Raw genomic sequence first — 15711 nt, 5'->3', positions numbered from 1 at the left:
CAATACCCCATATGGCTTTTGATTTTTTTTCAGACTGTCTTATAAAACTATCATTACTCATGAATTTTGCTTTAGCAATTACTTTTCTATATAACCTCTTGTAATTCCTGACATATTCTATGAATTGTGGGTCTGTGGATATTTTCATTTTAGAAATTAGTCTCTTTAGTGTTCCACAGGAAGTTTTGATGCCACCTGTGATCCAAGAACTTGGCTTCGTATTGCCATGTGACCTGATTTTTGACACCTTTTTTGGAAAACACATTTCAAAATATCCCATGAAAATGGAATAAAATGTGTTATATGCATCATTTGTATTTGTTAGGGATAGTACTTCTGCCCAAGCCTCATTAGTTAGCACATTTATGAATTCTACACAGTTTTCTGTAGAATTTTTTTTTTTTATACATGAAGTGTGTTTTTTTCTCTTTCAGTGTCCTTGAAGGAATTTTGAGGACAAGAGCATTGTGGTCTGATAATCCCAAATCAGTATTTGTTACTTCAACTTCTGTGCCTCCTACATTTGAAAATATATTATCAGTAAGACTCACTGTATTATTTGTTATTCTTGTGGGTGGGTGTATGTGTGGAAGCAGGTTGAAACTACATAACAGATTTAGGAACTGGTCTTTTAGCCTACTTTCACTCATAAGATTAACATTGAAGTCACCACACACAACTACAGTGGCTCTATCGGTGAACAGAGTGTTAAGCAATATTTCTAATTGGTTAAAGAATATGTCTGCATCACCAGTAGGTGGTCTGTATATTGCTATGACTATGACTTTTCCCTGTATTTAATTCAACTGCACAGCTGCTGCTTCAAAATGATTTTCCACACTCAATGATTCAACTTCACACCTTCTTTTATAGCTGATACCTGGTTTGGTAAATATGCATACACCTCCATTTTTGGTATTTTTTCTACAATATTGGCTTGCCAACTTAAACGGATGAACATTAATGCTACTTAGTTCAAAACTTCTACACCAATGCTCCACAATGCACATGCAGTCAATATTTGCACTGTTCATAGCTACCTCAAGTTCTAATGATTTATTTCTAAGACACTGAATGCTTAAGCTTAGAATCTGCAGGTGATGAGGATGAGAACTGGTTACATTTGTATTTACATTTTGTGGTGTCAGGTACCAAAAATCCTCCAGAAGGACAGGTTTTCTGCACCTTGTAGGTTGTTCACTGGGATATGGTGAGTTGCTTGCTGCTTAATAGAATAAGGTGACTACTCACAATAATCAGGTGATTCAGATTTGAATCCCACTCTGGCACAAATTTTCAGTCATCACAACATTGCCAGTGTATGAGACACTGTAGATCCCAGTAAGCGTGGTGCAGAAGAAAGGCTTTTGGCAACTGGAGGAGAAAGAGATGAGGGCAAGGGAATAGCTGGGGATGTGGATTAGTGAAGGTTTATGACAGGGGAGTTTGGGAGGAAGAGGAGCTGGTGCTGGGGAGGAGAACCAAAATGGAATTGGTACTGAAGCAGCAGTTTTAGTTGTTGTTCTTTTGGGGTACGGCATGGTCAGCAGGGCTGTATTTGCAGTTAGACCCTGCATGACAGTAACCATCCATCAAGGTAGACAGTTTTTTAGTTGCCATACCCACATAGAATGATACTTAGTAATTGCACCGCCCTAGTAATTGCTGCTTTCACCTATGACCCCACTTTTCAAGAATTTCAAGAATTTTATTCGCCATAGATCATTTTACAATTATATTGGCTTCGTCATACAAGATGTACTAGTACATACAGAATAACAAAATAAACTTCTGTCAATACATTATAAATACATTTGAAGCATGGCAGTGTACCAAATTACAAAGGATAGCTTTTAAAAGCTAATGCAACAAGCTATCTTATAATCTAATATAATAAGGTATTTTATTGTTTATAGTATAAACTTTGTAATTACACACGATTAACCACAGCACAAAATAATATGTTTAACTACAGACAACTTTTAAATGCTTATATTCTCCTCAGGCATCTCAAAGAATTCTTTAATGTCATAGAATGGATGATCTGACAGCCAGCTGTACCACTTAATTTTAAAAGAATTTGTATCCATAGACTGAACATGAATTGGCAGTTTATCGAACATTTTCAGTGGGTTAACTTTGTGGGAATTTCCTGTTCTCGCTAATCTGTGGCGCAGTATGTCTAAATTACCATTCGCCCTGGTGTTGTGTTCGTGTATTTCCTTTCTGGCAATAAATTCTGAAATATTATTTTTAATATAGAGTACAGACACATAGATACACTCCTGGAAATTGAAATAAGAACACCGTGAATTCATTGTCCCAGGAAGGGGAAACTTTATTGACACATTCCTGGGGTCAGATACATCACATGATCACACTGACAGAACCACAGGCACATAGACACAGGCAACAGAGCATGCACAATGTCGGCACTAGTACAGTGTATATCCACCTTTCGCAGCAATGCAGGCTGCTATTCTCCCATGGAGACGATCGTAGAGATGCTGGATGTAGTCCTGTGGAACGGCTTGCCATGCCATTTCCACCTGGCGCCTCAGTTGGACCAGCGTTCGTGCTGGACGTGCAGACCGCGTGAGACGACGCTTCATCCAGTCCCAAACATGCTCAATGGGGGACAGATCCGGAGATCTTGCTGGCCAGGGTAGTTGACTTACACCTTCTAGAGCACGTTGGGTGGCACGGGATACATGCGGACGTGCATTGTCCTGTTGGAACAGCAAGTTCCCTTGCCGGTCTAGGAATGGTAGAACGATGGGTTCGATGACGGTTTGGATGTACCGTGCACTATTCAGTGTCCCCTCGACGATCACCAGTGGTGTACGGCCAGTGTAGGAGATCGCTCCCCACACCATGATGCCGGGTGTTGGCCCTGTGTGCCTCGGTCGTATGCAGTCCTGATTGTGGCGCTCACCTGCACGGCACCAAACACGCATACGACCATCATTGGCACCAAGGCAGAAGCGACTCTCATCGCTGAAGACGACACGTCTCCATTCGTCCCTCCATTCACGCCTGTCGCGACACCACTGGAGGCGGGCTGCACGATGTTGGGGCGTGAGCGGAAGACGGCCTAACGGTGTGCGGGACCGTAGCCCAGCTTCATGGAGACGGTTGCGAATGGTCCTCGCCGATACCCCAGGAGCAACAGTGTCCCTAATTTGCTGGGAAGTGGCGGTGTGGTCCCTTACGGCACTGCGTAGGATCCTACGGTCTTGGCGTGCATCCGTGCGTCGCTGCGGTCCGGTCCCAGGTCGACGGGCACGTGCACCTTCCGCCGACCACTGGCAACAACATCGATGTCCTGTGGAGACCTCACGCCCCACGTGTTGAGCAATTTGGCGGTACGTCCACCCGGCCTCCCGCATGCCCACTATACGCCCTCGCTCAAAGTCCGTCAACTGCACATACGGTTCACATCCACGCTGCCGCGGCATGCTACCAGTGTTAATGACTGCGATGGAGCTCCATATGCCACGGCAAACTGGCTGACACTGACGGCGGTGGTGCACAAATGCTGCGCAGCTAGCGCCATTAGACGGCCAACACCGCGGTTCCTGGTGTGTCCGCTGTGCCGTGCGTGTGATCATTGCTTGTACAGCCCTCTCGCAGTGTCCGGAGCAAGTATGGTGGGTCTGACACACCGGTGTCAATGTGTTCTTTTTTCCATTTCCAGGAGTGTATATAAATTTATAATTGTTAGTATTCTGAGTCTGGAGAAAAGAGGACGACAGTGCTCCCTATGATCTCTTTTACATATTATACGTATGACTTTTTTTTGTAATTTCAATATGTTTTTGATGTGGGGGGAGTGCCCCCATATAATAATTCCATATGAAATATGTGACTGGAATAGCCCAAAGTATGTCACCCTGAGGTACTCCAAGCTCACTATATCCCTTAGTTTCAAGAGAAGATATGCCACCCGAGATATTTTTTCACATACATGATTGACATGTTCCTCCCAATATAGTTTTGAGTCAATATGAATACCTAAGAGTTTTACTGACTTATTGCCTACTTCATTTGATGTTCCCATTAAAAGTTGTTGTGTTTTGTCAGGGTTGCATAGGAGCTTATTGGCTGCAAACCAGTCCAGGGCCTTACCTAGTGTTTCTTTTGTTAGGTTATTCAGATCTGAAATGTTCTGATGTGTGGTAAGTAGTGTTGTATCGTCAGCATAACACACAACAGGATGAGCTATATTTTTAGGTAATTTGACTAAATGGAAATGCCTTTGAATGTACAACAGTAGGAGGTTAGGTACATTTATGCATCAAGGAGATACACAAAGGTGACAAAAGTCATGGGCTAACAACTTGCACATAGATGGATGACAGTAGTATTGTACACATAATCCATAATAGGGCAGTGCATTGGCAAAGCTGTCATTTGTACTCAGGTGATTCAAGTAAAACTGTTTCTGACATGATTATGGCCGCATGACAGGAATTAACAGACTTAGAATGCAGAATGGTAGTTAGAGCTAGATGCATGACACATTCCATTTTGGAAATTGTTAAAGAACTAAATATTCAGAGATCCACAATTTCAAGAGCGTTCTGAGAATAACAGATTTCAGGCATTACCTCTCACTATGAACAACACAGTGGCCAATGACCTTCACTTAATGACCGAGAGCAGTGGTATTTGCATAGAGTTGTCAGCTCTGCATGAAATAACTGCATAAATCAATGTGTGACATAAGTGGTGAAATTTGGCAATAATGGGCTATGGCAGCGGACAACCAGTGCGAGTGTTATTGCTAACAGCATGGCATCTCCTGCACCACCTCTCCTGGGCTCGTGACCATATCAATTGGACTCTAGATGACTGGAAAGCCACAGTCTGGTTAGATGATTTCAAATTTCATTTGGTAAGAGTTGATGGTTGGGTTCAAGTGTGGCAAAGACCCTATAAAGCCACATGCAAAAATTGTTGACAAGGCACTGTGCAAGCTGGTGGTGGGGGATGTATTTAAATGATATTGACTGGGTCCTCTGGTCCAATTAAGTCAATCATTGACTAGAAATGTTTGCCTTGCAGCCATTCATGGACTTCATGTTCCCAAACAATGATAGAATTTTCACCAGGCCTCAGTTGTTCATAATTGATTTTAAGAACGTTCTGGACAGTTCGAGTGAATGATTTGGCCACCCAGATAGCCCAAGATGAATCAAATCAATTATTTTTGGACGTAATTGAGAGGTTAGTTCATGCTCAAAATCCTGCACCAGCAACACTTTCATAATTATGGACTACTGTAGTGGCAGTTGTGCCTAATATTTCAGCAGGGGACTTCCAAAAACTTGAGTTCATGCCACATTGAGATGCTGTATTATGCCAGACAGAAGGAGGTCCAACATGAGGAGTCCATGACTTTTGTCACCTTTAGCATATAAAAATATAATTAATATTAATACCATAATATTATATTATTTCATAGCTGAAATCATTTTATTGTAATAAACCCAAATGAAATGTAGATATTTGTTATATTTTCACATCCCATTACTTCTCAGGACAGGATGCATGAAACATGACTCATTTAATGTAGTGTAAAACTCTGTAACTTGAATTCCTTTAAATCATGCAACTTTCCCCTCTATTCTTCTTACTTCCAAAAGGTCTATTCTTGCTTTTGAATAGATCAGGTATAATGTTGTGACATCACCTTGCTAATACAACTGTCATATACATCTGATTAAACAGGGGAAACAGGCCCTCAAGGCATTGCTGGTCCTCCTGGGATCACTGTGAAAGGAGAAAAGGGACTTCCTGGTTTACCAGGCAAAAATGGGAGAGATGGAACACCAGGACTTCAAGGACAGAAGGGTAAGTGCTTCTAAACACATTGGTGTACGTATTACATGAATTATCCATTACATTAACACTGTGTTAGAAAACTCTACTTGTTGCAATTTTATTAACTGAGTAAATGTTGAAGAAGATAGAAAAGAGTAGCAGTCTATCTGAAGTCAACCTTTTAAATATGTGTCCCCTTTGTGTGTTGCATTTTCCATGCTCTTTTCACCTGGTTACTTGACTTTATTAATGTCTTTTACTTTCTGTAATTCTGTGACATTTTTGCCACATTAAAAAAAGACTTAAGGCAATATAAAATCATTGAAACTAACGAGACTTGTCTTTTTTCTTACAGTGTTTTTATATACTGTTGCTTACTTACAGCTTCATTCATATTTATAACTTGATCCTCTTGAGATTTCAGTAATATTAAAAGAATTACTCTAATCTCTAAGAGTGTTGTAGATGCATCCTTAGTTGTTTTTATAAATACGGGTAACTTGTGCACACTCAGTCATTTACTACAGCTAAACACTTTTCTTAACACTATTGATGCACTAATAATTTATGTTACCAGAGATACAAATGACAATTTTATGTACAAATATCAATATTTTAAGCTTCTGACAACTCTATCAAGAACTGATCATAATCATCATGAAAAACAGTGGTTACAGTCTTGCTGAACTGCATAATGACAAAAGAAATGAACTGTCACTACTGACAAAATCATATACATGAAAAAGAAGCTTCTTTTCAGAATGAATTTTCCACTTCATAGATTAAAGCTGGCTGCTGAACAGCGACTCAAACATGGTGCTTTGCCTTTCATGGGCAAGAAATAAAGATGCTTATTGACTGAGCTATCCATGCACAACTCACTACCTGCCCTCAAAGATTCAGTTCTTACCACTCTTGTACTTTCTGAACTTCACAGAAGTAGCAAGAACTAGCTGAACTAGTACTCCTGGTGCAACTACTGGGAGTGCCTGTAAATTACACAGAAGAGCTTCAGTAACACTAGAGGTACTACTAGGCATGAAATGAATAAACTTAGTAAGGCAGATGATAATTACCAGCCTGCTGACATTTACAGTGAGACAGATGATACAAAATTTAAATCATTTCCTACTGAGTTCAACAAAGTCTTCTTGACAATAGCTGAAGATACAGGAATAAAAATGGTCCATCAGGTTTAGTTTAAAAGACAGTGCATACTCCATCGCAAACATCATCTTTCCCAGATAATTTGTTGCTGGGATCACAAAATCCATTTGATATTTCAGCTAGGTACAAAAATCTTGTGCTGAAATGGTAGCACAATTCTTGAATTACATTTCTAACCAATCAGTCAAGTTGTATTTTGTGAGGGACTGAAGTATGCATTAGATTAAATTCAGTTTTCATTCCATAGATCAAAAAATGAGATGGTTCTCATGGGTGTGAAAAATGTCAGAAAGCATAACAAAAAAACATAGAACATTTGAATATAATACTCACTTTCCTGATCATTTGGTAGCAGAGTGACAAGATATGTGAATACATTACAGTAAACTGGAACTGCTAATGTTTACAGAATTAATACACTGTCAGAATGAAACATAGTTATGCACTTTTAATAAATTTATCATACACAGAATACCTAATTTTTACAGTGGTGACCAAGTGCTGTCAGAACTGAAATCTAACAGATATTTTTTGTTTAAACTGGTTGAACATTCACTGTTAACATATTAATCTACAGAGTAGAAGGAGTTGCCACCCAAAAAGTCTGTCAAACTAATTCTTTTTGAGACTAAGAAAACAGCCTGTGTGACTCTTCTAGATTTGAGGCAAGTTTTTGACACTATCTCTCACGGTACACTTATCAAAAAGCTCCAATACTACAAAGTTGGAGAGAATGCTCAGCACCTTATTGAGTCATACCTACGCAACAGAAAGCAGATGGTTACTACAAACAACCAATGGTAACCGATTACAAAAGGCATTCCACGGGGTTCAGTACTGGGTCCAGTACACAGACGATACAACTCTAATCACACAAGTGGACAATCTAGAGGAGCTGTGACATAATGTAAACATAGCTATGGACCAATGCACTAACTGGTTCCAGGGAAATTGCTTAGTCATGCAAACTAATAACAATAAAATGGAAGACATTATTTTCAATTTAAGTGTCTCCAATGAAGATCAAAAAGTAATTAAACTGCTAGGTTTCCAGGTAGATCATAAACTCATCTGGGTGAGTCATACAGAAAAATTGTGCTCAAAACTTTCTCAAATGATTTATCTGCTGAACAAAATGAGGAATAATGGAAGCAGAGACCTACTAGTATATGCATATTTTACATTTTTCCACTCCCACCTTACCTATGGAACTCTTCTATGGGGTAACTGCCCCAGCTCAAAAACTGTATTCAAGTGGCAAAAAACAGCTATGAGATGCACAGCAGCATGTACTCCAAGATAATCTTTTAAAAATCACTTCAAAAAGCTCAGTATTATGACAGTGCCAAGCCCCAGTGTTAAAGAGAATTTAAGTAATTTTAACCTTAAGATGTCTGTACATGATCACAGCACAAGAACTGGACACTCAATTGATATACTCAACAGTAGGCTAGATTCACAACAGTCACAAATATCTAGGCTGCAGGTTTTTCAGTATACTCCCAAAAGGTGCCCATTCTGTTCCCTGTAGCATATTTACAATCATTCTAGCAGAGTAGTTGAAGCAGGAAGTGTACTACTCCATGAAAGAGTATGAGAAACCAGATTTAAGTGACATACAGTTATGACTGCTGTCATATTAAGTTATAATAAATCACTGGTGAAAAGGTTCCTAAGTATACAGGGTGTACGTAAAGTCCAGGAACACTTTCAATTATTTATTGCACAAGAACCAAACATTATGCAGCTATCATACATATGTCATTTTGAAGAGAAGCCCTGAAAGCTTTTTTTCATGTATACCACCAAAGCGTTGTTTGGTGACTTGTCGATAGCGCTAGTCACAAACGTGGTGAGTTCAGGTGCAGAGCGAGCTTTCTGTGTGTTGGAGTTCGACAAAAACAAGTGCACTACAGCTCTTCAGTGGATGTTTCTAAGCAAGTACGGTAAGGAGCCACCAACAAGGAAGGCCATTTACCACTGGCATAACAAATTCATTTTGATGGGTTGCCTTTGCCTGGCAAAGAGAAGTGCAAACTGTACAGGCCATTCTTCTTCGCCGAGAGCACTCTCACAGAATATTCATGCTTTGACATATTGCAGCAATGGCTGATGCCTCAAATCCAATCAGACTCTCTGTCCATCTTTCAGCAGGATGGGGCTCCACCCCATTTTCATCATGAAGTTAATGGGTACCTGAACATGGAGTTGCCGCATTGATGGATCAGCAGTGTTACAGATGGGGACAGCTGTTTCATCAAATGGCCTCCCTGATCACCAGATCTCATTCCGTGTGACTTTTCTCTGTTGGGACAATGAAAGATCTGACATATGTCCCACCTATACCATGTAATGTAGCAGAGCTCCGGAGGAGAATACGGGAAGTGACCGCCACAGTCAACGATGCCATGCTGGGATGGGTATGGCAAGAATTTGATCACTGTATTGACATCTGCCGGGTCACTCGTGGTTTACATATCGAATTAAAAAAAAAAACTTTCAGAGTTTCTCTTCAAAATGCAATATGTATGATATTTGTGCAGTGTTTAGTTCTTGTGCAATAAACAACTGAAAGTGTGCCTGGACTGTATAATTTTCACATTATCTGTAACAATGTGTCAGTGATGTAAATGTCACGAATGTAATATGTAAATAATTACACCAGTCACATGTAAAACATTTGAGGTGAATAAACTCTAAATTCTAAATTGTCCTTTACCTGAAATCAAGGTTTTAATGGTTTCTGGCAACTTATTGAAAATGTGTGTTACTGAATATTGGACCCCCTTCTGGGCCAAGGTAAACAATTTTAGGTCTTGATGTAGATTGTTCTCATTTGATACTATGTATTAAGCTTCTTATTTCATACTATGTATTTACCTACTTGTTGCAATTAGGGACATATTATTTGCAACAAATTTCATTAAGAAATAAATATATTGAGAAGTTGTGGTTAGAATACCCAGTTCCTTGAACAGGATGCTTCATGATGTTCTAACGTACTTTGACTCAATATGGCGCTGTGGTATAATCTTCTGGGACATTGCAGCTAGAGTAAAAAAAAAAGGTTTTATTCTATAATAGTGTACAATAACTGTAACACCCATCTGTAAAAGTGGGGATAAGCAACTCGCCTCTAATTGAACAAAATTTAACAATAGCTCAGTTTGGCTTCTGTAAAGGTTTCTCTACTCAGAAAGCAGTTTATGTTCTCAAGGGCTCAATTCTAATAGAAGTAAATGAGAAAAATTACCCTGTTGGTATTTTCTGTGATTTTAATGCCTTTGATAGTTGTAGATCATAAAAATCAACTACGAAAACTAAAATTAATGTTAAAAGCCTTCCTGTTGCATGGATAACATTTTATATTAGAACAAAAAACAGAGTGTCACACTAACAAATGATACGACAGGAATAAAATTAAATTCATTGTGGGGAAACATTAAATATGGTGTGCCACTGAGTTCGGTGCTTGGACTGCTTCTGTTTTTGATCTCTGTAAATTATTTGCCTAGGTTACTGTGGGATTCTTACAAAACTGTAATGTTTGATAAAAGGCCCAAATACATATACACCAGACATAGCCAGGAGAATAATGGAATTGGCATCTAACTGGTTCACAATCGACAGTTTAACCCTTATTCTTACAAAAACTCATACTATGGCATTTCAAACAAAACAAAATGGGCATACAATAGACATTAGTCCATGCGTGAAGTTCCTGGATGTCCAGGTGGATAATTAACTGACATGGCACCACCAAGTGAATAAACAAAATACTTAGTTCTGCTGCTTGGACTTAGAAACCCCCCTCATTGTGTTGACCCACAGAGCGGATTGCTAGCATACTTTTACTCAATACTGGGCTGTGGTATTATCTTCTGGGACATTGCAGCTAAGGTAAAAAAAAAGTTTTTATTCTACAGTAGTGTACAATAAGAATACTGTGTGAAGTTGGTAACTGAACATCTTGCAGAAGTTTCTTAAGGGGCCTAGGAATTCTTACACTTACATACCATAACGTATACTCTGTAATAATATTTGTGGCTAATAACAAGAATGAATTTAGGATGAACTCTGAAATTTACAACCCGAATGCTAGAAGTAAAAATAGCTTTCATGTAGACTTTGCATCCTTCTCTAGGGTTCAGAATGGAGTTTTGTACTCTAGTTCTATGACAGGTCACAGGCAGACATCATACAAGAAATTTAAAATATGCTCATATTGCCAGATCTTGGCATGATGTCAGATGTTCCCAGTTCCTCACAGCAACTGGCAAGGTTGTGTGTCGAGACATCTACCATGCCACAAGTTCACCTTCCAAAGCATGGTCCAGGATACTTCTGGACCTATGTGCCCATTTCAGGAGGGAGGGCTCTGGTATCCCAGGTCAGTGACTCTAAAAGATGCCAGAAGTCTTGGACTTTGTTATCCACCAGTAGGTGCCAGCACTTCAGATGCAAGCATTAGTATTCCCATGCCACAGTGCTGATCTCACTGCACCACAATACCACACCCATCTCATCAACACCTCAGTGTGCCATGGCTCTGCCTTCAGTGCTTTATTCACCTCACATTCATATCACTAATCATAGCACACTATTGTCTTTTGTTTTCTGCTTCACTACTTCTTGGTCTCTCTCCTTGGACTATTCACTGGATTTGTTTGTTTGTAGTGCTGTCCCCAGTGTCCATTTTCCTCATTGTTGTCTTCGTCTGTACTTGGCGATCCAATGTTGGCAGCCCACGAGCTTGTCAGCCAGCTTCAGCTCCTTGGACTATTCACTGAATTTGTTTGTTTGTAGTGCTCTCCCCAATGTCCATTTTCCTCATTGTTGTCTTCGTCTGTACTTGGCGATCCAATGTTGGCAGCCCACGAGCTGGTCAGCCAGCTTCAGTGGGTTACTTGAGTTGTTACTGATCTTTTGTCAAATCCCAGGCAGAGAATAAACTAATCTAGAACTAATACCCTTACTTATCAGTCTGAGTAGATTAGCACTAATCATAATTTGTTATTAGCCAGCAGTGGTTCCTAGGTCCTACTGCCTTTTAATGTATAACCTGATTCATTCCCCAACCCTGGGGCTCTTCATCATGATGGAATTTTCAGAACAAGATGTGCAAGTGAGTGCATTAATTGCAAAGTAGGAGAAAAGTATTGGTAAAATCCCAGTACAATGGTCAGTGGTGTACAGGATTTGTTACATTATTTCTTCACAAACAACTTGCATAATTCTTATTCCATAATTCTAAGGGTACTTTTTATTGTTTTCTTCAAAATTTTGCTACTGCTGGTTCACAGAATATTCTGTACTGTTCAGGTGAAATGGGTCTACCTGGTTTACCTGGCATACAGGGAAATCCTGGCATTCCTGGGTTGCCAGGACCACAAGGAGAAAAAGGAGAACAAGGACTTGCAGGTCCACCTGGACCGCCTGGTGTTGATGGACCGCCAGGAAGGCCATGCCAGGATGGTGCACCAGGTGTTCCAGGAATTAAGGGTGATACTGGACCACCAGGACTATTTGGACCACCAGGTCCAAAGGGAGACAAAGGATACCAAGGTAAGTGATGAAACAGGAAAACACATTATGAGCAATACACAGAATTATATAAAAAAATGTTTACCAGTGACAGGAAGCAGACTAACTTAATAGTAGTAGTAATAATAATAATAATAGTAATAGTAATAGTAATAATACACCCGCCACGGTAGCCGAGAGCTGTAACGCGCTGCTTCCTGGACTCGGGTAGGTGCACCAGCCCCGGATCGAATCTGTCCAGTGGATTAACAACGAGGGCCGGTGTGCCAGCCAGCCTGGATGTGGTTTTTAGGCGGTTTACCACATCCCGTTGGGTGAATGCCGAGCTGGTCCCCACGTTCCACCTCAGCTACACTCGTCGCAGACATTTGAATCACGTCCGCACTATTTCACGATTTACACTCGACGCAGACAGTTGGGGTACACTGATTCCGTCCTGGGGGGTATGGGGTGGCAGCGGAAAGGGCACTAACATTGCCAAATCCATTGTAACCATGCCAACCCTGCGATCGCTGCAGGACTATGGTGTAAGCAAAAGAAAGAAAGTAATAATACGGTAGAACCTTGGTTAACCATCACTTTTGGGACCACGTAGTGGTTGGAATGATAAAAAGGTCGAATAATGAGCAGAATGAAATAAATCTATTATAGAGCTCAAAACAACATAGTAAATCAAAATTAAGTACAAAGTTACATTTCCAATAAAGAGAAAAAAAAAACAGAAAGTTTTAGACACTGGAAATCCTTTTAAAAAGTGTAAAATTTTTTGTTTCAATTTCTTAAACTTTGACTTTGCACATGCATCACACTATTTCTTAATCAACAACTTAATAACCTCTATAAAACTACACTCTATTTTTAAAATTAAAAGGAATACAATAATAAACTTAAAAATCACACACAGCTAAAACGTCAGATTAAAGAATACAGTAAAGTGAACAGACCGGAAGTACAGTAGTCCGTCAACTGAACATGCATGAGGAATGTGACTCAGATGGGCACCTGTTGTGACAGAAGTAAAATTGGCCAGTAATGCTAGTACACTGTTTGGTGCAAAGTGCAGGCAGATGGTCTCACATGGCCACAGAGTCCAAGGAGTTGGTTAATCGAAGTTTGGATAATTGATGTTCTACTGTAGTAATTTATATCTCTTAACTCTGATATTTAAGTGTTGTGTCCTTTCTTTATTCTCTGTAACTTGAATGTGCTTCTCAGTTTGACTGTTGAATACCATGACCTTCCCTCAGTTGTCTCTCGTAACTCCATGTGTATTTTGTCTGCTGTATTGTCTCTGATTTACATGGAAGGGCCATTTGTATTAAAGCTCAGTATTGACTCGTTTCTGCCTTAATGTGCATGACCCAACATCCATTGTTGATGGCAATGGCCTGTAATTAAATCATAGCTCTCGCTTTGGACTTAATATATGACATTTAGATTGAATTGTCTTTATTTTGTAAAATAACTTGATTCTTAAAAAAAAAAATGTGATGATAATTGATTTGCAATTTCATAAATAAGTTTCTCGAAAGCTTGGTTCCATTACTTGTATCACAGTAGTAAATATAATTAGTATGAATATCATTAGCATTGTTCTTAAATTACAGATGTAGTGAAGTTAACAACTTCTATATAGATGAGGTGTTGAGTTGTTGATAGGAGTCCAAGACTGAAAATCTTTTGAACAATGTCCTTCCTTAGAGCTAGTTAGTACAGAACACAAACGCACACACATGAGTGGCCCATTTGACTTTTCAACAAGCTACATTTCTGCTATAAATGCCCATCCCACCACCTTTAAGTGTCTTTCTGTACAAGAAGTGCGTTTGTAGTTATTTAGCCGTTATTATCAGTATGCTTCATCTTCCTTGAAAACCAATTCACTATGATGAACTATGTTTTAGTTTAATTTAAGTATATGCCCAATGCTCTGCTTTATTCATTATATACTTGACATTCTTGAAAGTTATTTGAACTTTGTTTCATAGAGAAGCACAATCACCTGTAAGGCATCGTTTGTTTTGCTTTACTCTAAAAATAAAGAACCAATTGGCTCTGCCCCTATGATTTTGTTGTACAACATGATTAGTAATAATCAGCTGTGCCCTACTGTCATGTTCCTCTTGCTAGAAGTAGGGCCTTGTATCTCGTTTCTACTTTGATCTATTGTTAGAATAACTTCTTCTTTTCTTTTGTGGGCTTATAAATCACCTTTCTTCGCTTTCTTCCTCTCCACACATTAGTAGTAGCAGTTTAGTTTATTGCAATGGAAAAATGTACTTATGTAAATGTCTTTGTTGTTGGCAGGAGTTGCTGGCATACCTGGGCGACCTGGTGAAAAGGGTGATCGAGGTTTTGATGGCCTTCCTGGTACCCCTGGTCCAGTAGGACCCCCAGGAGAGAAGGGTTATCCTGGAGCTGCAGGAGCTCCTGGTACCCCTGGGTTTGATGGGCAGAAAGGAGACAAGGGCCTTCCTGGACCTGCACCACCATTTGGACCAAAGGGAGAGAGAGGTCCTCCTGGTAAGTGAGAGCCCATAGACAGAATTGAACATCCTGTTAGCTACAAAAGGAGTAGAACATAATTTTGGTGAGATCTTTTGTTGTTATTATGTGAAATTATCATCACAAACATACAGAAAAAAATCATTATAGATTTTAGTGAAGAAACAATAATTTACTGGTTTTTAATCTCTGCAGAGCAGTATACGACTGAAGAAGAAGATTCTGGACCTTAATTTTCTCTTCAACATATAACTTGTTTAGCAGATATATATCAGGAATAATGGGAGATCTCATGAAAACTGGCATGGTTGTGCTGCTCTCATGTAGCATTTACATTTTTTGCTTTCAGTTCCATTTTACATTATATATTGATGTTTCAAACTAACTGTAGAAATACTGCAGTGGGTATTTGACTGTAGTTTGGGGCATGCAGCATATCATCAGTTTTTATTTTGTCAAATGTGAAGTAAACAATATACAACACAACTTAAATCAGTATATAACTCTGTGAGAATCAGTTATCATACTCTCCTTGCAGTTTTACTTCACGTAATCTTATTCTCAGTATTGTCAAGACTGGTTGTCTGGACATAAGGGGTAATCAAATGAAAATGAGACAGATGGAAAAAAGTAAGTAAACTGTTTATTGTTTCAGAAGTAAACACCTTA

General features: G+C 39.4%; 1 protein-coding gene across 1 annotated transcript in view; it reads left to right on the top strand.

Moving 5' to 3' along the window:
• The window catches only part of LOC124615929 (collagen alpha-2(IV) chain), a 270357-nt gene that overhangs the window by 226923 nt on the left and 27723 nt on the right, over window positions 1-15711 (top strand). Inside the window, exons 24-26 of the mRNA XM_047144112.1 lie at window positions 5734-5856; window positions 12316-12558; window positions 14845-15060. Of these exons, the coding sequence (XP_047000068.1) occupies window positions 5734-5856; window positions 12316-12558; window positions 14845-15060 (582 nt within the window). The remainder of the gene's footprint in view (window positions 1-5733; window positions 5857-12315; window positions 12559-14844; window positions 15061-15711) is intronic.

Source organism: Schistocerca americana, chromosome 5, assembly GCF_021461395.2.
Source record: "Schistocerca americana isolate TAMUIC-IGC-003095 chromosome 5, iqSchAmer2.1, whole genome shotgun sequence".
NCBI classification, from domain to species: domain Eukaryota; kingdom Metazoa; phylum Arthropoda; class Insecta; order Orthoptera; family Acrididae; genus Schistocerca; species Schistocerca americana.
The sequence above is the reverse complement of the archived record's forward strand: the minus strand, read 5'-3'. Positions and strand labels throughout refer to the sequence as shown.